The sequence below is a fragment of the Chamaea fasciata genome, unplaced genomic scaffold (genome assembly GCF_029207755.1).
Source record: "Chamaea fasciata isolate MVZ Bird 193981 ecotype frontalis unplaced genomic scaffold, bChaFas1.0.hap1 SCAF_914, whole genome shotgun sequence".
Classification (NCBI taxonomy): domain Eukaryota; kingdom Metazoa; phylum Chordata; class Aves; order Passeriformes; family Sylviidae; genus Chamaea; species Chamaea fasciata.
Window position 1 is genome coordinate 1 of NW_027094999.1, and position 21758 is coordinate 21758.

At 57.7% G+C, this 21758-nt stretch overlaps 2 protein-coding genes across 2 annotated transcripts in view; one reads left to right on the forward strand and one right to left on the reverse strand.

Annotated features, from left to right (window-relative positions):
* Nucleotides 1–151: 151 nt before the first annotated feature.
* On the forward strand, nt 152–7851 carry ZNHIT1 (zinc finger HIT-type containing 1). The gene is made up of 6 exons (XM_066209380.1): nt 152–259; nt 1806–1976; nt 2994–3073; nt 5879–6562; nt 6946–7415; nt 7836–7851. Exons 1-6 carry the CDS (start codon nt 235–237, stop codon nt 7849–7851), a joined length of 1446 nt encoding a protein of 481 aa, XP_066065477.1. The 5' UTR covers nt 152–234.
* Nucleotides 7458–21758, reverse strand: part of LOC136306033 (retinal guanylyl cyclase 1-like) — a 26189-nt gene continuing 11888 nt past the window's right edge. The window contains exons 10-20 of the mRNA XM_066209381.1: nt 20969–21125; nt 20041–20190; nt 18227–18375; nt 15068–15231; nt 13723–13915; nt 12618–12792; nt 11821–11919; nt 10496–10590; nt 9045–9130; nt 8298–8401; nt 7458–7928 (exon numbers count right to left, since the gene is read on the reverse strand). Of these exons, the coding sequence (XP_066065478.1) occupies nt 8311–8401; nt 9045–9130; nt 10496–10590; nt 11821–11919; nt 12618–12792; nt 13723–13915; nt 15068–15231; nt 18227–18375; nt 20041–20190; nt 20969–21125 (1359 nt within the window). The 3' untranslated portion in view covers nt 7458–7928; nt 8298–8310. The remainder of the gene's footprint in view (nt 7929–8297; nt 8402–9044; nt 9131–10495; nt 10591–11820; nt 11920–12617; nt 12793–13722; nt 13916–15067; nt 15232–18226; nt 18376–20040; nt 20191–20968; nt 21126–21758) is intronic.

The window sequence follows — 21758 nt, forward strand, 5'->3', positions numbered from 1 at the left end:
GGCGGCCAAGGGGCGGGGCCAGCGGCGGGGGGCTGCCACGTTGCCAGGCGTGAAAAAAGGAGGCGTGGCTTCCGTGAGGGGGGGTGGAGAGCGCCACACTCAAGATGGCGACGGGCGGGAAAAGGGCGGGGAGGTTTTTCTTACGCCACCCTCAAGATGGCGGCCGAGCGTTGAGGGCGGAAAGGGAAAAGGGGCGGGAGCGGAAGTGAAGAGCGGCTGACCGGAAGTCGCCTCATGATGGGGGAGAAGAAAACGTCGGGTGAGGGGGAGCGGGTTCCCGGGGGGCTCGGAGGGATCCCGGGGCCGGTTTGGGGGTCCCGGGATCGGTTTGGGGGTCCCGGGGCCGGTTTGAGGGTCCCGGGATCGGTTCGAGGGTCCCGGGATCGGTTTGGGGGGTCCCGGGGCCGGTTTGGGGGTCCCGGGATCGGTTCGGGGGTCCCGGGATCGGTTTGGGGGTCCCGGGGCCGGTTTGAGGGTCCCGGGATCGGTTTTGAGGGTCCCGGGATCGGTTTGGGGGGTCCCTGGGCCGGTTTGGGGGGTCCCGGGATCGGTTTGAGGGTCCCGGGATCGGTTCGGGGGTCCCGGGGCCGGTTTGGGGGTCCCGGGGCCGGTTTGGGGGTCCCGGGATCGGTTTGGGGGTCCCGGGATCGGTTCGGGGGGTCCCGGGATCGGTTTGGGGGTCCCGGGATCGGTTTGGGGGTCCCGGGGCCGGTTTGGGGGGTCCCGGGATCGGTTTGGGGGTCCCGGGATCGGTTCGGGGGGGTCCCGGGGCCGGTTTGGGGGTCCCGGGATCGGTTTGGGGGTCCCGGGATCGGTTTGGGGGGTCCCGGGGCCGGTTTGGGGGTCCCGGGGCCGGTTTGGGGGTCCCGGGATCGGTTCGGGGGGTCCCGGGGCCGGTTTGGGGGTCCCGGGGCCGGTTTGGGGGTCCCGGGATCAGTTCGGGGGTCCCGGGTGATCCTGGATGGGATCAATAGTCTCTGGAAATTCCCGATTTTTGGGGGGATTTTTAGGAATTTTTTAGAATTCCCGGGTTTTTTGGGGGGTACCCGATTTCGGGGATTCTCGGGGAGTTTTTGGTTTTTTGGGGGGATAATTCCCGACTTTTCTGAGGCTAATTCCCGACATTTTCGTGTCCAATTCCCGACATTTTCCTGTCCAATTCCCAACATTTTCCTGTTCAATTCCCGACATTTTCGTGTCTAATTCCTGATATTGATATTTTCGTGTCCAATTCCCGACATTTTCGTGTCCAATTCCCGACATTTCCCTGTCCCATTCCCGACATTTTCCTGTCCCATTCCCGACATTTTCTTGTCCAATTCCCGACATTTCTGAGGCTAATTCCCGATATTTTCGCGTCCAATTCCCGACATCTTCGTGTCTAATTCCCGACATTTCCCCGTCCCATTCCCGACATTTCCCCGTCCCATTCCCGCCATTTCCCCGTCCCGTTCCCGCCATTTCCCCGTCCCATTCCCGCCATTTCCCCGTCCCATTCCCGCCGTTTCCCCGTCCCATTCCCGCCGTTTCCCCGTCCCATTCCCGCCATTTCCCCGTCCCATTCCCGCCGTTTCCCCGTCCCATTCCCGCCGTTTCCCCGTCCCATTCCCGCCATTTCCCCGTCCCATTCCCGCCATTTCCCCGTCCCATTCCCGCCATTTCCCCGTCCCATTCCCGCCATTTCCCCGTCCCGTTCCCGCCATTTCCCCGTCCCATTCCCCGCCGTTTCCCCCGTCCCATTCCCGCCGTTTCCCCGTCCCGTTCCCGCCGTTCCTGAGGCTCTCTCCCGCTCTTTGCGGTCGCAGCCCGCGTCCCCGAGGGGGCTCCGCGGCGGGTCCTGGACGGCGCCACGCGGCAGCGGCGGCTGCACCGGCAGCTCGAGGCGCTGGAGAACGACAACTTCGGCGACGACCCGCAGGCCGGGCTGCCCCGGCCCGGGAAACGGCTCCCGCACTTCAGCGACACCGCCGAGACCGGTGCGGGGGGCTTGGGGGGTCCCGGGGGTCGGGAATGCGGGATTTGGGGGGGTCCCGGGGGGATTTGGGGGGTCCCGGGGGGATCTGGGGGCCGGGAATGGGGGATTTGGGGGATCCCGGGGGGATTTGGGGGGTCCCGGGGGGATTTGGGGGGGTCCCAGGGGGATTTGGGGGGTCCTGGGAGTCGGGAATGGGGGATCTGGGGGGATCTGGGGACCGAGAATGGGGGATTTGGGGGATCTGGGGGGTCCTGGGGGTCGGGAATGGGGGATTTGGGGGGTCCCAGGGGGGCTTGGGGGGTCCCGGGGGGATCTGGGGGGATTTGGGGGTCGGGAATGGGGGATTTGGGGGATCCTGGGGGATTTGGGGGGTCCCGGGGGGGGGTTGGGGGGATCTGGGGGGGATTCGGGGGGTCCTGGGGGGGCTTGGGGGGTCCTGGGGGTCGGGAATGGGGGATTTGGGGGGTCCCGGGCGGATTTGGGGGTCGGGAATGGGGGATTTGGGGGATCTGGGGGGTCCTGGGGGTCGGGAATGGGGGGTTTGGGGGGGTTGGGGGGATTTGGGGGGTCCTGGGATGTGGGGCCAGTTTTTGGGGTGACTTTGGGGGTCCCAGGGATTTGGGATCAGGTTTTGGGGGTCCCGGGGATGTGGGATCGGTTTTTGGGGGTCCCAGGGATTTGGGATCGGTTTTTGGGGGGTCCCGGGGATTTGGGATCGGTTTTTGGGAGTCCCTGGGATTTGGGATCGGTTTTTGGGAGTCCCTGGGATTTGGGATCGGTTTTTGGGGGGTCCCAGGGATTTGGGATCGGTTTTGGGGGTCTCAGGGATTTGGGATCGGTTTTGGGGGTCCCTGGGATTTGGGATCGGGTTTTGGGGGTCCCGGGGATTTGGGATCGGTTTTTGGGGGTCCCGGGGATTTGGGATCGGTTTTTGGGAGTCCCTGGGATTTGGGATCGGTTTTTGGGGGGTCCCGGGGATTTGGGATCGGTTTTGGGGTGATGTTTTGGGGCTCCCCAGGGAAGAAGAAGAAGAAAACTCGGGGGGATCATTTCAAGCTGCGCTTCCGCAAGAACTTCCAGGCGCTGCTGGAGGAGCAGGTGGGGAATTCTGGGGGGAAATTCGGGGGGATTTGGGAAAATTTGGGAATTTTGGGGGGGGAAATTTGGGGGAATTTTGGGAGAATTTTGGGTGAATTTGGGGGGATTTGGGAAAATTTGGGGGATTTTTTTGGGGGAAATCTGGTGGAATTTGGGGGGAAATTTGGGGGAATTTGGGAAAAATTTGGGGATTTTTGGGGGGGAAATTTGGGGGAGATTTGGGAGAATTTTGCGGAATTTGGGTGAATGTGGGGGATTTTGGGGAGATTTGGGAAAATTTGGGGGATTTTTTTGGGGAATGTGGAGGAATTTGGGGGAAAATTTTGGGGAATTTGAGAAAATTTTGGGGATTTTTGGGGGGAATTTGGAGGAATTCTGGGGGGGAAATTCGGGGAAATTTTGGGGGAATTTGGGGGAAATTTTGGGGAATTTGAATCTGGGGGATTTTGGGGAGATTTGGGAAAATTTTAGGGATTTTTTTGGGGAATCTGGAGGAATTCGGGGGAAAATTTCGGGGAATTTGGGAAAAATTTGGGGATTTTTTGGGGGAATTTGGAGGAACTTTGGGAGAATTTGGGGAAAATTTGGGGAATTTGGGTGAATCTGGAGGATTTGGGGGAGATTTGGGAGAATTTTGGGGATTTTTTTGGGGAATTTGGAGGAATTCTGGTTGGAAATTCGGGGGAGTTTAGAGGAATTTGCGGGAATTCTGGGGGGAAACTGGGGAAATTTTGGGGAATCTGAAAAAATTTGGGAAAATTCCGGGTGGAATTTGGGGGGAATTTTGAGGAATTTGGTGGAGTTTGGGGGAATCGGGGGAATTTGGGATTTTTTGGGGGGGAGGGGCTGAAATTTGGGTATTTTGGAGTTGAATTTCTGGTGATTTTTGGGGTGAGTTCTGGATTTTGGGATGGATTTGGAGCTACAGCTTGGATTTCGGGTCGGATTGGGGGCCGGAGTTGAGCTGGACTCTGGATTTTGGGTTGAATTTTTACATTTTTGGGCTGAATTTGGGGTCGAACTCTGGATTTTGGGCTGGATTTTTGCATTTTGGGCTGGATTTTGGAGCTAAGTTTGCATTTTGGGTTGAATTTGGGGCTGAATTCTGGGGTTTGGGGCTGAAATTTGCATTTTTGGGTTGGATTTGAGATGAATTCTGGATTTTGGGCAGGAGTTCTGCATTTTGGGGGGATTTTGGAGCTGAATTCTGCATTTTGGGTTGAATTTTTGCATTTTGGGCTGAATTTGAGGCTGAATTCTGTGTTTTGGGTTGGACTTTTGCATTTTTGGGCTGGATTTGAGCTGAACTCTGGATTTTGGGCTGAATTTTTGCATTTTTGGGCTGGATTTTGGACCTAAGTTCTGCATTTTCGGCTGGATTTTGGGGCTGAATTCTGGATTTTGGGGCTGAAATTTGCGTTTTGGGCTCAATTTGGGGCTGAACTCTGGATTTTGGGTTAAATTTTTGCATTTTGGTCTGGATTTGAGATGAATTCTGGATTTCGGGCTGGATTTTGGGTCAGATTTTGAGGTTAAATTTTGTATTTTTGGTCAGGTTTGGGGCTGAATTCTGCATTTGGGGTCGGATTTGGGGCTGGACTCTGGATTTTGAGCCAGATTTTGGGGTCAAATGTTGTATTTTGGGTCAGTTTTGGGGCTGAATTCTGGAATTTGGGTCGGATTTGGGGCTGAATTCTGGATTTGGGGCTGGACTCTGGATTTTGGGTCAGATTTTGGGGTCAAACGTTGTATTTTGGGTCAGGTTTGCGGCTGCATTTTGGGGCTGAATTCTGCATTTTGAGCCAGATTTTGGAGTTAAATTTTGTATTTTGAGCTGGATTTGGGGCTGAATTCTGGATTTTGGGGCTAAATTCTGGATTTTGAGCTGGATTTGGGGCTGATTTTGGGGTTAAATTTTGTATTTTGGGTCAGATTTGGGGCTGAATTCTGGAACTTGGGTCAGATTTGGGGCTGGATTCTGGATTCTGGTTTGAATTTTGCATTTCGGGCTGGGTTTTGGAGCTAAATTCTGCACTTTGGGTTGAATTTTGAATTTTTGGGCTGGATTTGGGGCTGAATTCTGGATTTTAGGGCTAAATTCTGGATTTTGAGCTGGATTTGGGGCTGATTTTGAGGTTAAATTTTGTATTTTGGGTCAGATTTGGGGCTGAATTCTGGAACTTGGGTCAGATTTGGGGCTGGATTCTGGATTCTGGTTTGAATTTTGCATTTCGGGCTGGGTTTTGGAGCTAAATTCTGTATTTTGGGTTGAATTTTGAATTTTTGGGCTGGATTTGAGGCTGGATTCTGGATTTTGGGGCTAAACTCTGGATTTTGAGCTGAACTTGGGGCTGATTTTGGGGTTAAATTTTGTATTTTTGGTCAGGTTTGGGGCTGAATTCTGCATTTGGGGTCGGATTTGGGGCTGGACTCTGGATTTTGAGTCAGATTTTGGGGTCAGATGTTGTATTTTGGGTCAGATTTTGGGGCTGGATCCTGGATTTTGGGTCAGATTTGGGGCTGGACTCTGGATTTTGGGTCAGATTTTGGGGTCAGATGTTGTATTTTGGGTCAGATTTTGGGGCTGAATTCTGCATTTGGGGTCGGATTTGGGGCTGGACTCTGGATTTTGGGTCAGATTTTGGGGTCAGATGTTGTATTTTGGGTCAGATTTTGGGGCTGGATCCTGGATTTTGGGTCAGATTTTGGGATCAGATGTTGGATTTTGGGTCAGATTTTGGGGCTGCCCTCGGGCTCTGTGCCGTCCCCACCCCCCTGACGCCCCCAATCCCCCCGGCCCCCCAGAACCTGAGCGCGGCCGAGGGCCCCAACTACGTCTCTGCCGGCGCCGCGCCGTCCCGGCTGCCCCAGCGCCACTTCTGCGCCGTCTGCGGCTTCCCCTCGGGCTACACCTGCGTCACCTGCGGGGCCAGGTACTGCTGCACCCGCTGCCTGGGCACGCACCAGGACACCAGGTACGGGGGAGACCCAGAAACGGGGGGAAAATGGGAAAAAACGGTGAAAAAATGGGAAAAAACGGAAAAAAAATGGCATAAAATGGCCAAAAAATGGGAAAAAAGGGGAAAAAAATGGGGAAAAAATGGGGGAAAATGGGGAAAAAATGGGAAAAAAAGGGGAAAAAATGGGAAAAAACGGAAAAAAATGGGAAAAAATGGGAAAAAATGGGATAAAACGGCCAAAAAATGGGAAAAATGGGGGAAAAAATGGCCAAAGAATGGGAAAAATGGGGAAAAAATGGGAAAAATGGCAAAAAATGGGAAAAATGGGGAAAAAAATGGGGAAAAAATGGGGGAAAAATGGGGAAAAAATGGGAAAAATGGCAAAAAATGGGAAAAAAGGGGAAAAAAATGGGGAAAAAATGGGAAAAATGGGGAAAAAAAGGGTTATCTGGGCTTGGGGACACACCTGCGTCACCTGCGGGGCCAGGTACTGCTGCACCCGCTGCCTGGGCACGCACCAGGACACCAGGTACGGGGGGGACCCAGAAACGGGGGGAAAATGGGAAAAAACGGTGAAAAAATGGGAAAAAAAAGAAAAAAAATGGCATAAAATGGCCGAAAAATGGGGAAAATGGGGAAAAAATGGAAAAAATGGCAAAAAATGGGAAAAAACGGTAAAAAATGGGAAAAAACAGCAAAAAATGGGAAAAACGGCAAAAAATGGGGAAAAAATGGGAAAAATGGGGGAAAAAATGGGGAAAAAATAGGAAAAATGGGGGAAAAATGGGTGACCTGGGCTTGGGGACACACCTGCGTCACCTGCGGGGACAGGTGCTGGGAGCGCCAGGTTTTGTGGGGGGGAGGGGTCACACCCTGGTGACCCCCTGGCCATTGCCTGCCCCTCCCCCGCAGGTGCCTGAAGTGGACGGTGTGACCACGCCCACAACGTGGCGCCCGCGACCACGCCTCCAAAATGGCCGCCGGGACCGCGCTGTGTATGCTGCTGCCCCTAAAATGGCTGCCGGGGCTCCGTCCCTCCCAAAATTGCCACGCCCAAGATGGCTGCCCTGGCTCCACCCCCAACATGGCTGCCGGGGTTCCACCCGCAAAATTGCCACACCCAAGATGGCTGCCCTGGCTCCACCCCCAACGTGGCTGCTGTGGTCACACCCACAAAATGGCTGCCATGACTCCACCCCAAAATTGCCCCACCCAAGATGGCTGCCGTGGCTCCACCCACAAAATGGCTGCCACGGTCTCTCCCCAGCCCCCAAGATGGCGGCGGCCACGCCCCTTTTGAACCAAAACTCGTTTTTTTTTTTTCCTACCAAAATCTTTGGGATCGATTTTATTGAGGGAGGGGGAGGGGGAGGAGCTATGGGGTGGGGGAGGGGCGGGGGAAGGGGGTGGGGCCTCGAGAATTTGGGGAGAAAACGGGAAAAAAAACCCGGGAAAAACAAGTGGGAGAACCGAGCCGGAGCCCCAAACCTGCGCTGGCCCTTTAAGAGCGGAGCTGCGCCGCCATTGGCTGGCGCTGGGGGGCCCAAGATGGCCGCCCTGGGCTTTGATTGGACAATCAACCCCCTGAGGGCTCCGCCGCTTTGTGAGCGTCGAGATCCTATTGGCTGCTGGGGGCCCTGCCCCGGGACTGAGCCACGCCCTCTTTTAGGGTAAGCCCTGCCCACAAAGCCAAACCACGCCCCTTAAAGGACCAAGTCCTGCTCTTCTGGACCAAGCCACGCCCCTTTTTGTTCCAAGCGAGGCCCCTCCAAGCCAAACTCCGCCCCCTTTGTCTTGTCCAGGCTCCAACTCCTGTGACGTCACCAGGGCTGGGTCCCTCGGCGGCCAATCAGCGCTGGCTCCGCCCCTCGGGGGCGGAGCGAGGCCGCCTGTGGCTGTGGAGACAATGAGATGCAAATGAGGTCGGGTGGGGCCAGGTGAACGAAGTGGGGTGGGTGTGGCCGGGTAGGGGCGTGGTCCGGTGAGGGGCGTGACCAGGGGTCCATTTTCTGGAGGCGGGGCTCACCTGGTGGGTGTGTCCTACCTGGGGTGGGGTTTGTGGGCGTGACCACTCACCTGGGGCGTGGTATATTCCCCGGTGGGCGTGTCTACTCACCAGGTGGGTGGGGTTTCTGTCAGGGTTTATCTGTGGGTGTGGCCACTCACCTGGTGGGCGTGTCTGACTGTGGGTATGGTGTCCCTCACCTGTGTGGGCGGGGCTGACTGTGGGCGTGGTTTATCGCCCGCTGGGCGTGTCTGCTCACCTGGTGGGCGGGGCTATTTCAACACCTGGCCCGGCCGCGCCTTCTCCAGCTTCCGCCGGCGCTCGGCCGGGATCTCATCCAGGCTGATGCCGTGGTTGCTCGCGCTGGGGCGGGGAAATCCCGGGAATTCGGGATTGGGGAATTTGGGGGGTCACACGCCCTCCTTGTGCCCCATAACCGCCCCGCCCCATAACTGCCCCGCCCCATAACTGCCCCGCCCCATACCTGCCCCACCCATCCATAACTGCCCCACTCACTCCATAAATGCCCCGCCCACTCCATTACTGCCCCGCCTGCCCCATTACTGCCCCACCCACTCCATAACTGCCCCGCCCCATAACTGCCCCGCCCACACCATAACTGCCCCACTCACCCCATAACTGCCCCACCCACCCCATAACCGCTCTGCCCCATAACCACCCCGCCCCATAACTGCCCTGCCCACCCCATAACTGCCCCACCCACCCCATAAATGCCCCACCCACCCCATAAATGCCCTGCCCCATAACTGCCCCGCCCACCCCATAAATGCCCCGCCCCATAACTGCCCCACCCGCCCCATAAGTGCCTCCCAATTGCCCCCATGACCCATAACCTGCCCCCACCCCATAACTGCCCCCACTCACCCCGTACCCCATAAACCCTCGCTGCCCCATAGCCCCGCCCCGTAACCCCATAACTCCACCCTTTAACCCCATAACCCCGCCCCTTATCCCCGTAGCCCCGCCCCATAACCGCCCCACTCACCCCGGCAGGAGGTCGGGGGGGGTGGGGATGGGTTTGGTGAAGCCCTCGCGCCCCACGAGCCAGTAGGTGTCCTCCACACCCTTCCCCTGTGGGGGCAGGGGTCAGTTATGGGGTCAGGTGTGGGGGCAGGGGTCAGTTATGGGGTTAGGTATGGGGTCAGGGGTCAGGTGTGGGGTCAGAGATCAGTTATGGGGTTATGGGGTCAGGTGTGGGGTCAGGGGTCAGTTATGGGGTCAGGGGTCAGGTGTGGGGTCAGGTGTGGGATTATGGGATCAGCTATAGGGAACAGCCAATAGGAGTTCTCCACGCCTTTCCCCTGTAGGGGTATGGGGTCAGGTGTGGGGTCAGTTATGGGGTCAGGGGTCAGGTGTGGCATCAGAGATCAGTTATGGGGTTATGGGGTCAGGTGTGGGGTCAGGTGTGGGGTCAGGTGTGGGGTCAGTTATGGGGTCAGGGGTCAGGTATAGGGTTATGGGGTCAGATGTGGGGTCAGAGACCAGTTATGGGGTTATGGGGTCAGGTGTGGGGTCAGGTGTGGGGTCAGAAATCAGTTATGGGGTTATGGGGTCAGGTGTGGGGTCAGGGGTCAGTTATGGGGTCAGGTATGGGGTCAGGGGTCAGGTGTGGGGTCAGAAATCAGTTATGGGGTTATGGGGTCAGGTGTGGGGTCAGGGGTCAGTTATGGGGTCAGGTATGGGGTCAGGGGTCAGGTGTGGGGTCAGAAATCAGTTATGGGGTTATGGGGTCAGGTGTGGGGTCAGGCGTGGGGTCAGAGATCAGTTATGGGGTTATGGGGTCAGGTGTGGGGTCAGGGGTCAGTTATGGGGTCAGGGGTCAGGTGTAGGGTCAGGGATCAGTTATGGGGTTATGGGGTCAGGTGTGGGGTCAGGTGTGGGGTTATGGGATCAGGTATAGGGAACAGCCAATAGGAGTCCTCCACACCCTTCCCCTATAGGGTGTGGGGTCAGTTACGGGGTCAGGTGTGGGGTCAGTTATGGGGTCAGAGGTCAGGTGTGGGGTCAGGTGTGGGGCACAGCCAATAGGTGTCCTCCACACCCTTCCCCTGTGGGGCATGGGGTCAGGGGTCAGTAATGGGGTCAGGGGTCAGTTATGGGGTCAGGGGTCAGTTATGGGGTCAGGGGTCAGTTATGGAGTCGGGTCAGTTAAGGGGTCAGCTATGGGGTCAGAGGTCACTTATGGGGTCACTTATGGGGTCACTTATGGGGTCAGGGGTCAGTTATGTAGCCGAGAGTCAGTAATGGGGCTGTGGGGTCAATTTGGGGCCGTATTTGGGGTTTCCCAGGTGGTTTTGGGGTGTTTTGGGCTCTATTTTGGGTTTTGGGGGCGTTTGGGGCCGTATTTGGGGGTTCTCGGGGTGGTTCGGGGCAGTTTGGGGCGGTTTGGGGCAGTTTGGGGCGGTTCGGGGCAATTTGGGGCGGTTCGGGGCTCACCTTGAGCTCGGTCTTGCCGCGGATGTCGACCTTGAAGCCCTCCTGCAGCGAGAGCAGGATGGCCACGGTGCGCTGGTTCACGTGGATGCGATAGGCTGGGGGGAGACCGGGGAGGGTCAGGGAGCCCAAAAACGCCCCAAAATCACCCCCAAAAACACCCCAAACCACCAAAACCACTGAAAATGCCCCAAAACACCCCAAGAAACACCCAAAAAACACCCCAAAACCACCCCAAACCACCAAAACCACTGAAAATGCCCCGAAATCACCCCAAAAACACCCCAAACCACCAAAACCACTGAAAATGCCCCGAAATCACCCCAAAAACACCCCAAACCACCAAAACCACTGAAAATGCCCCCAAACACCCACAAAAATACCCCAAACCCCCCCATACCACTGAAAATGCCCCCAAAACACCCAAAAAACACCCCAAACAACCAAAACCACTGAAAATGCCCCAAAAATACCCAAAACCCCCCAAAACCACTGAAAATGCCCCCAAAACACCCAAAAATCACCCAGAAAACACAACCCCCCCAAAACCACCAAAACCACTGGAAATGCCCCCAAAACACCTAAAAAACACCCAAAACCACCCAAAACCACTGAAAATGCCCCTAAACACCCCAAAACACCCCAAAACACACCCAACCCTCTCAAAACCACTGAAAATGCCCCAAAAACACCCCAAAACACCCAAAAAATGCCCAAAACCACCGGAAATGCCCCAAAATCACCCCAAAAACACCCCAAACCCCCAAAACCACTGAAAATGCCCCCAAAACACCCAAAAAACACCCAAAACCCCCCAAAACCACTGGAAATGCCCCCAAAACACCCAAAAAACACCCTAAAAATCCCCAAAACCCCCCAAAACCATTGAAAATGCCCCCAAAAACACCCAAAAAACAACCAAAAAACACCCAAAAAACACCCAAAAAACACCAACCCCCCCCAAAACCATTGAAAATGCCCCAAAATCACCCAAAAAACACCCCAACCCCATCAAAACCACTGAAAATGCCCCCAAAACACCCAAAAAACACCCTAAAAACCCCCCAAACCCCCCAAAACACCTCAAATCACCAGAAATACCCCAAAAGCCCCAAAACCACTGAAAATGTCCCCAAAATCACCCAAAAAACGCCCCAAAAAACAGCCTAAAAATCCCCAAAACACTCCCAAGTCCCCAAAACACCCCAAATCACCAAAAATACCCCAAAAGCCCCCAAACCACCCGAAACCCCTGGACGGACGTGTCCCCTGTCGCCGTCCCCAGGGTGTCCCCGCGGTGTCCCCGCGGTGTCCCCGGGGTCACTCACGCAGGCCGGTGGACTCCATGCGCGACGCGGTGTTGACGGTGTCGCCGAACAGGCAGTAGCGCGGCATCGTCAGCCCCACCACGCCCGCCACGCACGGCCCTGGGGGCGGGGCCAAGTCAGGGGGCGGGCCCAAAAAAGGGGGAGGGGTCACAAAGGGGCGGGGTCATGGAAGAAGTTGGGGTCAACAGGCGATGAGCATTAGGAGTTGGGTGTGGTCAATGGGGAGTGGCCAGTTTGGGTGTGGTCATAGATGGGCGTGGTCATATATGGGTGAGGTCACAAAGGGGTGTGGTCTCAAAGGGGCGAGGTCATGGAAGGAATTGGGTTCAATGAGCGTTGAGGGTTGGCCAAGGAGTTGGGTGTGGCCAAAATGGGTGTGGTCATAGATGGGCGTGGTCATATAGGGGGTGTGGTCACGAAGGGGCGGGGTCATGGTAGGAGTTCAGTTCAACGAGAATCGAGGGGTGGCCGTGGAGTTGGGTGTGGCCAAAATGGGTGTGGTCATAGATGGGTGTGGCCTATTGGGTGTGGTCAGAGAGGGCGTGGCCCAAATGGCGCCAATGGCTCATCACCACATTGACCATTGGCCAAGAGCAACCAATTGGGTTCGACCAAGATCCAAAACTTGGGCGTGGCCACGAAGGGGCGTCACCATCGAGCAGGCACCAAATGGGCCGCGGCCTTTCAGGGCGTGGTGAACAGGCACCACCCCTCACCCAATCGCCAACCCACGGGGGCGTGTCGTGGGAGGGGGCGTGTCCGGGCTGTCCAATGGGGCGCGGGGGGCGGGGCCGTACCCGAGTGCAGCCCGATGCGGATGCGCACGGGCACCTCGGGCATGTGGCGCATCTTGAAGGTGCCGACGGAGCTGAGGATGTCCAGGGACATGTTGGCGATCTCGCCGGCGTGCCGGTTCCCGTTGCGCTTGGGCAGCCCCGAGGCCACCATGTAGGCGTCGCCGATGGTCTCCACCTGGCCGGGAGGGAGGGGGGCGGGGTCAGGGGCGGGGGCACGCCCGCTGGGACACGCCCATGTCTTCAAGTGGTCTTCTTCATGTGGTGGGCGTGTCGCTTCTCGGTGGGCAAGGCTGAGGTCGTGGCTTGGAGGTCACCGTGAGGTCACCTGGAGCCACCTTGGCCACGACCATGGGGTCACCTTGGGGAGGTCCATGGGGCCACCTTGACCACGCTCATGGATTCATTTTGGGCAGGTCCATGAGGTCACCTCGACCACGCCCATGGATTCACCTTGGGCAGGTCCATGGGGCCACCTTGACCACGCCCATGGGGACACCATGGGCAGGTCAGTGGGGCCACCTTGACCACGCCCATGGATTCATTTTGGGCAGGTCCGTGAGGCCACCTTGACCACGCCCATGGATTCACCTTGGGCAGGTCCATGAGGTCACCTTGGCAGGTCCATGGGGCCACCTTGACCACGACCATGGATTCATTTTGGGCAGGTCAGTGGGGCCACCATGACCACGCCCATCGATTCACCTTGGGCAGGTCCATGGGGCCACCTTGACCACGCCCATGGGGACACCATGGGGAGGTCCCTGGGGCCACCTTGACCACGCCCATGAGGTCACCTTGGGCAGGTCCATGGGGCCACCTTGACCACGCCCATGAGGTCACCTTGGGCAGGTCCTTGGTGCCACCTTGACCACGCCCATGAGGTCACCTTGGGCAGGTCCTTGGGGCCACCTTGACCACGCCCATGAGGTCACCTTGGGCAGGTCCTTGGGGCCACCTTGGCCATGCCCATGGGGTCACCTTGGCCATGGCCACCGCCTTGTAGCCACCACCACTGACCCCAACCCTCACCCTGAGGTGACCTCCCCATGACCCCATGACCGAGTGACCACCCCTTGACCGCGACCACCGCGGCCACCGCGGTCACCTTGTAGACGTCGTGGGAGCCGATGATGGCGTCGAAGAGGGTGTAGAGGTCGTTGAGGAGGTCCACCACCTCGATGGGCTCGCTCATGGCCGAGATGGTGGTGAAGCCCACGATGTCGCTGAAGTACAGCGTCACCTCCTCAAAGTACTCGGGCTCCACCGGCGTCCCCATCTTCAGCGCCTCGGCCACCGACCTGCCCGGGGGGCACCCAGGGGTCACCCAGGGGTCACCTGGAGAGTCCAGGGGGTCTCGGTGGTTGAAGAGTGGCCAATGTGGCCGTTGGGACTTTCTGGTGACCTTCTGGTGACCACGTGGAACACCATGGGGCATCATGGAAACGCCATGGGAACACCATGGAACATCATGGGAACACCATGGAGCATCATGGAAACCCCATGGAACATCATGGAACACCATGGAGCATCATGGAAACCCCATGGAATGTCATAGAACATCATGGAACTCCATGGAACCCCATGGAACATCATGGAACCCCATAGAACATCATGGAACATCATGGAACCCCATGGAAACCCCATGGAACTCCATGGAATCCCATGGCGTCGATGACGTTGGTCAGAGTGAGTGGGGTCAAGGTTGACCACAGGAGTCTCCAAGGGTGGCTTTGACCAGCTGGTGACCCGTAGGTCTGGGTGGGTCAGTCGGTCAAAGGTTGACCACAACCAGTGACCACCTTGACCTCAGTGACCACATTGACCTTCTGCTGACCCATAGATCGGGGTGGGGTCAATGGGTCAAACTAGGCCCCAATCTGTCCCCAATGACCACCTCGACCTTCTCCTGCCCCATAGATCGATGGGTCAAGGCTGACCCCAGTCTGTCCCAGGTGACCACCTCGACCTTCTCCTGCCCCATAGATCAGGGGGTCAAGGCTGACCCCAACCTGTCCCCAATGACCACCTCGACCTTCTCCTGCCCCATAGATCAGTGGGTCAAGGCTGACCCCAATCTGTCCCCAATGACCACCTCGACCTTCTCCTGCCCCATAGATCAATGGGTCAAGGCTGACCCCAATCTGTCCCCAATGACCACCTCGACCTTCTCCTGCCCCATAGATCGATGGGTCAAGGCTGACCCCAATCTGTCCCCAATGACCACCTCGACCTTCTCCTGCCCCACAGATCTCAGTGGGGTCATTGGGTCAAGATCACCCCCAACCTCCTCCTGGTGACCCCTCCTTGACCTTCTCCTGCCCCACACCTCCCCCCATTGTCCCCTCCTGCCCCACAGATCAGCTCCACACCTGAAGGTCCCTCCAACCTCCACCCCAAACCTCCCACGAGGTGACCCCCACTCCCCCCCCGGGCCCCCCGGGGCGACCCACGGCGGCAGCATCTGGGTCAGGAGCTTGTCGGTTTTCTGCTTCTCGATCTCGAGCTCCTCGGTCCTCTCGCGGATCAGGTCCTCCAGGTTGCTGCTGTACTGCTCCAGCATGCGCAGCATCGAGTCGATGATGTTGGTCTTGCGGCCTTTGTTGATGCCCTTGAACTGCCCCGCGGAGGGCGGAGATGTGGGTCAGACCCATGGAAAACCCACGGAGACGCCAAAGAATCCCATGGAACGCCACGGAACCCCAAAGAATCCCGTGGAACACCATGGAACCCCAAAGAATCCCATGGAACACCATGGAACACCATAGAACCCCAAAAAATCCCATGGAACACCATGGAACACCACAGAACCCCAAAGAATCCCATGGAACACCATGGAACACCACAGAACCCCAAAGAATCCCATGGAACACCATGGAACACCACAGAACCCCAAAGAATCCCATGGAACACCATGGAACACCATGGAACCCCAAAGAATCCCATGGAACACCATGGAACCCCAAAGAATCCCATGGAACACTATGGAACCCCAAAGAATCCCATGGAACACCATGGAACCCCAAAGAATCCCATGGAACACCATGGAACACCACAGAACCCCAAAGAATCCCATGGAACACCATGGAACCCCAAAGAAACCCATGGAACACCATGGAACCCCAAAGAATCCCATGGAACACCATGGAACCCCAAAGAATCCCATGGAACACCATGGAAACTCCATGGGATCCCAATGGAAACCCCACGGAACCCAATAGAGCATCACGGAAACCCCATGGAATGCCGGAGAATCCCATAGAACCTCATGGAACACCACAGAGACCCATGGACAACCTATGGAAACCCCGTGGAACCTCATGGAACCCCATAGAGGCCCCATAGAATCCCACAAAATCCCATGGAACCCAATAGAACCCCATGGAAACCCGTGGAATCCCATGGAAACCCCATGGATAGCCATGGAACCCCATGGAATGCCAGAGAATCCCATAGAACCTCATGGAACACCATAGAGTCCCATGGACAACCTCTGGAAACCCCATGGAACCCCATAGAACCCCATGGAACCTCCTGGAATCCCATGGAGGCCCCATGGAATCCCACAGAATCCCATGGAATCCCCGTGGAACCCCATGGAACTAAAGAGAATCCCACAGAATCCCATGGAACCTCCATGGAACCCAATAGAACCCCATGGAAACCCCATGGAGCTCCATGGAACCCCACAGAACCCCATGGAAACCCATGGAATCTCATGGAAACCCAAGGAACACCATGGAAACCCCATGGGATCCCGATGGAACCTCATGGAAAGCCCGTGGAGAGCCCATAGGATCCCACAGAACCCCATAGAATCCCACTGAACCCCCATGGAACCCCATGGAAACCCAGGGAAACACCGTGGAACCCCCTGGAATGCCAGAGAATCCCATAGAACCTCATGGAACACCATAGAGACCCACAGACAACCTGTGGAACCCCAAAGAATCCCTTTGAACCCCATGGAGGCCCCATAGAATCCCATGGAATCCCATGGAAACCCCATGGAAGCACATGGAAAACCATGGAAAACCATGGAACCCCATAGAGACCCACGGAAACCTCTGGAAACCCCATGGAACCTCATGGAAAACCATGGAACCCCAAAGAATCCCAATGGAATCCCTTGGAACCCCATGGAACTAAAGAGAATCCCACAGGATCCCATGGAATCTCATGGAAACACCATGGAACCCAATAGAACCCCATGGAACCCCAAAGAACCCCATGGAACCCCACGGAGGCCCCATAAAATCCCATGGAATCCCATGGAAACCCCATGGAACCTCATGGAAACCCATGGAACCCCATGGAAGCCCATGGAGGCCCCATAGAATCCCATGGAACCTCCATGGAACCCAATAGAACCCCATGGAACCCCATGGAGGCCCCATAGAATCCCATGGAATCCCATGGAAACCCCATGGAACCCCAAAGAACCCCATGGAACCCCATGGAGGCCCCATAGAATCCCATGGAATCCCATGGAAACCCCATGGAACCCCATGGAACCCCACAGAGACCCACGGAAACCTCTGGAAACCCATAGAACGCCATAGAATCCCATAGAGCCCCATGGAACCCCATGGGACATCATGGAACACTACGGAAACCCCACGGAAACCCCACAGAAGGCATCTAGAACCCCATAGACCTGCACAGGTGTGGGTCAGACCCAAGGAACGCTATAGGTGTCTCCAGGTGTGTCTCACCTGGTCCAACACCTGGTGGATGGTGGGTCTCATCGCAGGCTGTGTCCACCACCCCATACCGGTCCCAGTGCCCCATACTGGTCTCACCATCCCATACTGGTCCCATACTGGTCTCACCTGTCCCAGGTGTGTCTCACCTGGTCGGACACCTGGTCGATGGTGGGGCTCTTCTCAGGCTGCTCACTCCAGCCCATACCAGTGCCATATCTGCCCCATACTGGTCCCATACTGGTCTCACCAGTCCCATACCAGTCTCACCTCCCCCAGGTGTATCTCACCTGTCCCAGGTGTGTCTCACCTGGTTGAACACCTGATCAATGGTGAGGGTCTTCTTGGGCTGCTCCCACCACCCCACACCAGTCCCATCACCCCATACTGGTCCCAGTGCCCCATACTGGTCTCACCATCCCATACTGGTCCCATACTGGTCTCACCTGTCCCAGGTGTGTCTCACCTGGTCAAAAACCTGGTCAATGGTGGGGCTCTTCTCAGGCTGCTAACTCCAGCCCATACCAGTGCCATATCTGCCCCATACTGGTCCCAGTGCCCCATACTGGTCTCACCAGTCCCATACCAGTCTCACCTCCCCCAGGTGTGTCTCACTTGTCCCAGGTGTGTCTCACCTGGTCGAACACCTGGTCAATGGTGGGCCGTTTCTCGGGCTGCTCGCTCCACCCCACACCAGTCCCATCACCCCATACTGGTCCCATACTGGTCTCACCATCCCATACTGGTCTCACCTGTCCCAGGTGTGTCTCACCTGGTCAAACACCTGGTCGATGGTGGGCCGTTTCTCGGGCTGCTCCCACCACCCCACACCAGTCCCATCACCCCATACTGGTCCCATACTGGTCTCACCATCCCATACTGGTCTCACCTGTCCCGCAGGTGTCTCACCTGGTCGAACACCTGGTCGATGGTGGGCCGTTTCTCGGGCTGCTCGCTCCAGCACTCCTTCATCAGGTGGATGCACTCGAGCGGGGCCTGGTCGGCCGAGACGGCGGGGCGGCACAGCGGGGGCGGGCGCTGCACCTTCTCGATGATCTCTGCGGGGACGGGAGCAGGTGTGGGGTCAGTGTGGGGTCAGGTGTGGGGTCAGTGTGGGGTCAGCGTGGGGTCAGTGTGGGGTCAGTCTGGGGTCAGGTGTGGGGTCAGTGTGGGGTCAATGTGGGGTCAGTGTGGGGTCAGGTGTGGGGTCAGTGTGGGGTCAGTGTGGGGTCAGTGTGGGGTCAGTGTGGGGTCAGGGGTGGGGTCATTGTGGGGTCAGGTGTGGGGTCAGCGTGGGGTCAGCGTGGGGTCAGTGTGGGGTCAGGTGTGGGGTCAGTGTGGGGTCAGGTGTGGGGTCAGTGTGGGGTCAGTGTGGGGTCAGGTGTGGGGTCAGCGTGGGGTCAGTGTGGGGTCAGTGTGGGGTCAGTGTGGGGTCAGTGTGGGGTCAGGTTTGGGGTCAGTGTGGGGTCAGCGTGGGGTCAGTGTGGGGTCAGTGTGGGGTCAGTCTGGGGTCATTGTGGGGTCAGGTGTGGGGTCAGCGTGGGGTCAGTGTGGGGTCAGTGTGGGGTCAGTGTGGGGTCAGTGTGGGGTCAGGTGTGGGGTCAGTGTGGGGTCAGTGTGGGGTCAGGTGTGGGGTCAGCGTGGGGTCAGTGTGGGGTCAGCGTGGGGTCAGTGTGGGGTCAGTCTGGGGTCATTGTGGGGTCAGTGTGGGGTCAGCGTGGGGTCAGGTGTGGGGTCAGTGTGGGGTCAATGTGGGGTCAATGTGGGGTCAATGTGGGGTCAGTGTGGGGTCAGGTGTGGGGTCAGTTTGGGGTCAGGGTGGGGTCAGTGTGGGGTCAGTCTGGGGTCAGGTGTGGGGTCAGTGTGGGGTCAGGTGTGGGGTCAGCGTGGGGTCAGTGTGGGGTCAGGTGTGGGGTCAGCGTGGGGTCAGTGTGGGGTCAGTGTGGGGTCAGTGTGGGGTCAGTGTGGGGTCAGCGTGGGGTCAGTGTGGGGTCAGTGTGGGGTCAGTGTGGGGTCAGCGTGGGGTCAGTGTGGGGTCAGTGTGGGGTCAGTGTGGGGTCAGTGTGGGGTCAGTGTGGGGTCAGTGTGGGGTCAGTGTGGGGTCAGTCTGGGGTCATTGTGGGGTCAGGTGTGGGGTCAGCGTGGGGTCAGTGTGGGGTCAGTGTGGGGTCAGTGTGGGGTCAGTGTGGGGTCAATGTGGGGTCAGTGTGGGGTCAGTGTGGGGTCAGTGTGGGGTCAGCGTGGGGTCAGTGTGGGGTCAGTGTGGGGTCAGCGTGGGGTCAGTGTAGGGTCAGCGTGGGGTCAGGTGTGGGGTCAGTCTGGGGTCAGGAGTGGGGTCAGTGTGGGGTCAGGTGTGGGGTCAGCGTGGGGTCAGCGTGGGGTCAGTGTGGGGTCAGGTGTGGGGTCAATGTGGGGCCAGTGTGGGGTCAGTGTGGGGTCAATGTGGGGTCAGTGTGGGGTCAGTGTGGGGTCAATGTGGGGTCAGTTTGGGGTCAGTGTGGAGTCAGGTGTGGGGTCACTGTGGGGTCACTTTGGGGTCAGTTTTGGGCTCAGGTGGGTCCCGGGGGTTTTGGGGGGTCAGGAACTCGTTTTTGGGCTCAGTTTTGGGCTCAGGTGGGTCCCGGGGGTTTTGGGGGTCAGGAACTCGTTTTTGGGGTCAGTTTTGAGCTCAGGTGGGTCCCGGGGGTTTTGGGGGGTCAGGAACTCGTTTTTGGGGTCCGCACCTTCGGGGGGCAGTCCCAGCATGCAGTACGGGGGGCTCCTGCAGATCACCTCCTGCATGATGATGCCGATGCCGTAGACGTCCCCCCGGAAGGAGCCGCGGCGCTCCAGGGCCTCGTCCCGCAGCAGTTCCGGCGCCGTCCACAGCCGCTCTGGGGGCGGGGACAGGCTCAGACACGCCCACCCAGAAACGCCCACCCAGCCCCCAGTACGCCCACCCCCGGTAGACCACGCCCATCCCAAACCAGGGCCCAATGGGAGGCAGCTTGAGGGTGTGGCCACACCTCCAGCATGGGGAGGCCATGACAACCTTGAAGCCACGCCCACATACAAGGTATGGGGGCGTCACAAGAGGCCACGCCCCCTTCCCAGTGGCCGCTATCCAGAGCACTGAATGGACAGGCCATGCCCACAAGAGGCCACGCCCCCTGTAAGAAGACCCCGCCTTAAGTGGGTGGTGCTGGTTGTGGCCACATCCCTTTTCCAAGCTCCACCCCTCACTGTGAAACCCCGCCCACAACCCTGACGCCACACCCTCAGTGTAAGTCATGCCCCTCCTTATGCCTATAGGACACGCCCCAAAACCAAAAGCCACGCCCCAACCCATAGGCCAAACCCCTAAATCAAAGGCCACGCCCCTTTCCCTGGCCCACACCCATTCCCAAGGCCCTGCCCCTTCCCTTAGGGAAACCACGCCCCTTCCCTTTAGCCATGCCCCATTGGCCACGAGCCCCTCCAAAGCCACACCCCCCCTCATGGAGCCCCTATTGATTCCCTTATGGCCACACCCATGAGGCCACACCTAGAGCCACGCCCACCCTGGAGCCACACCCCCTTATGGCGCCCGCCTTGATTTCTCTATGACCACACCCATGAGGCCACACCCACAAGGCCACGCCCATGAAGCCACGCCCTAGGCCACGCCCTCACCGTGCGGCTGCGGGGGCGGGGCCGGCACGCGCTGGGCCTCCAGCAGTTGGTTGTAGCCGTGGTCGGTGACCTTGAGCACGAAGCGCCCGTCCACCACGCAGTTCCGCGACTTGAGCCGCCCGTGGACGACGTCGCGGTGGTGCAGGTACCGCACGCCCTGCGGGGACAGCGCGGAGTGGTCATCGGCGCGGTCAGCCATCGGCGTGGGCAGCCGTTGGCGTGGTCAGCCACACCGTGGTCAACAATCAATGTCACGGCCAACCATCGCCATGGTCAACGATCAATGTGATGGTCAACCATTGTCATGGTCAACAATCAGCATGATGGTCAACCATCATCATGGTCAACAATCAACATCATGGTCAACAATCAACGTCATGGTCAACCATCATCATGGTCAACAATCAGTGTGATGGTCAACAATTAATGTCATGGTCAACCATTGCCATGGTCAACGATCAATGTGATGGTCAACCATTGTCATGGTCAACAATCAACATGATGGTCAACCATCATCGTGGTCAACAATCAACATCATGGTCAACAATTAATGTCATGGTCAACCATTGCCATGGTCAACAATCAACACCATGGTCAACCATTGTCATGGTCAACAATCAATGGGATGATCAACCATCGCCATGGTCAAGAATCAACGTCATGGTCAACAGTTAACATCATGGTCAACCATCGTCATGGTCAAGAATCAACGTCATGGTCAACCATCAATGTGATGGTCAGCCATCAACATCGTGGTCAACAGCACCGTGATTACCAATGCCATGGTCAG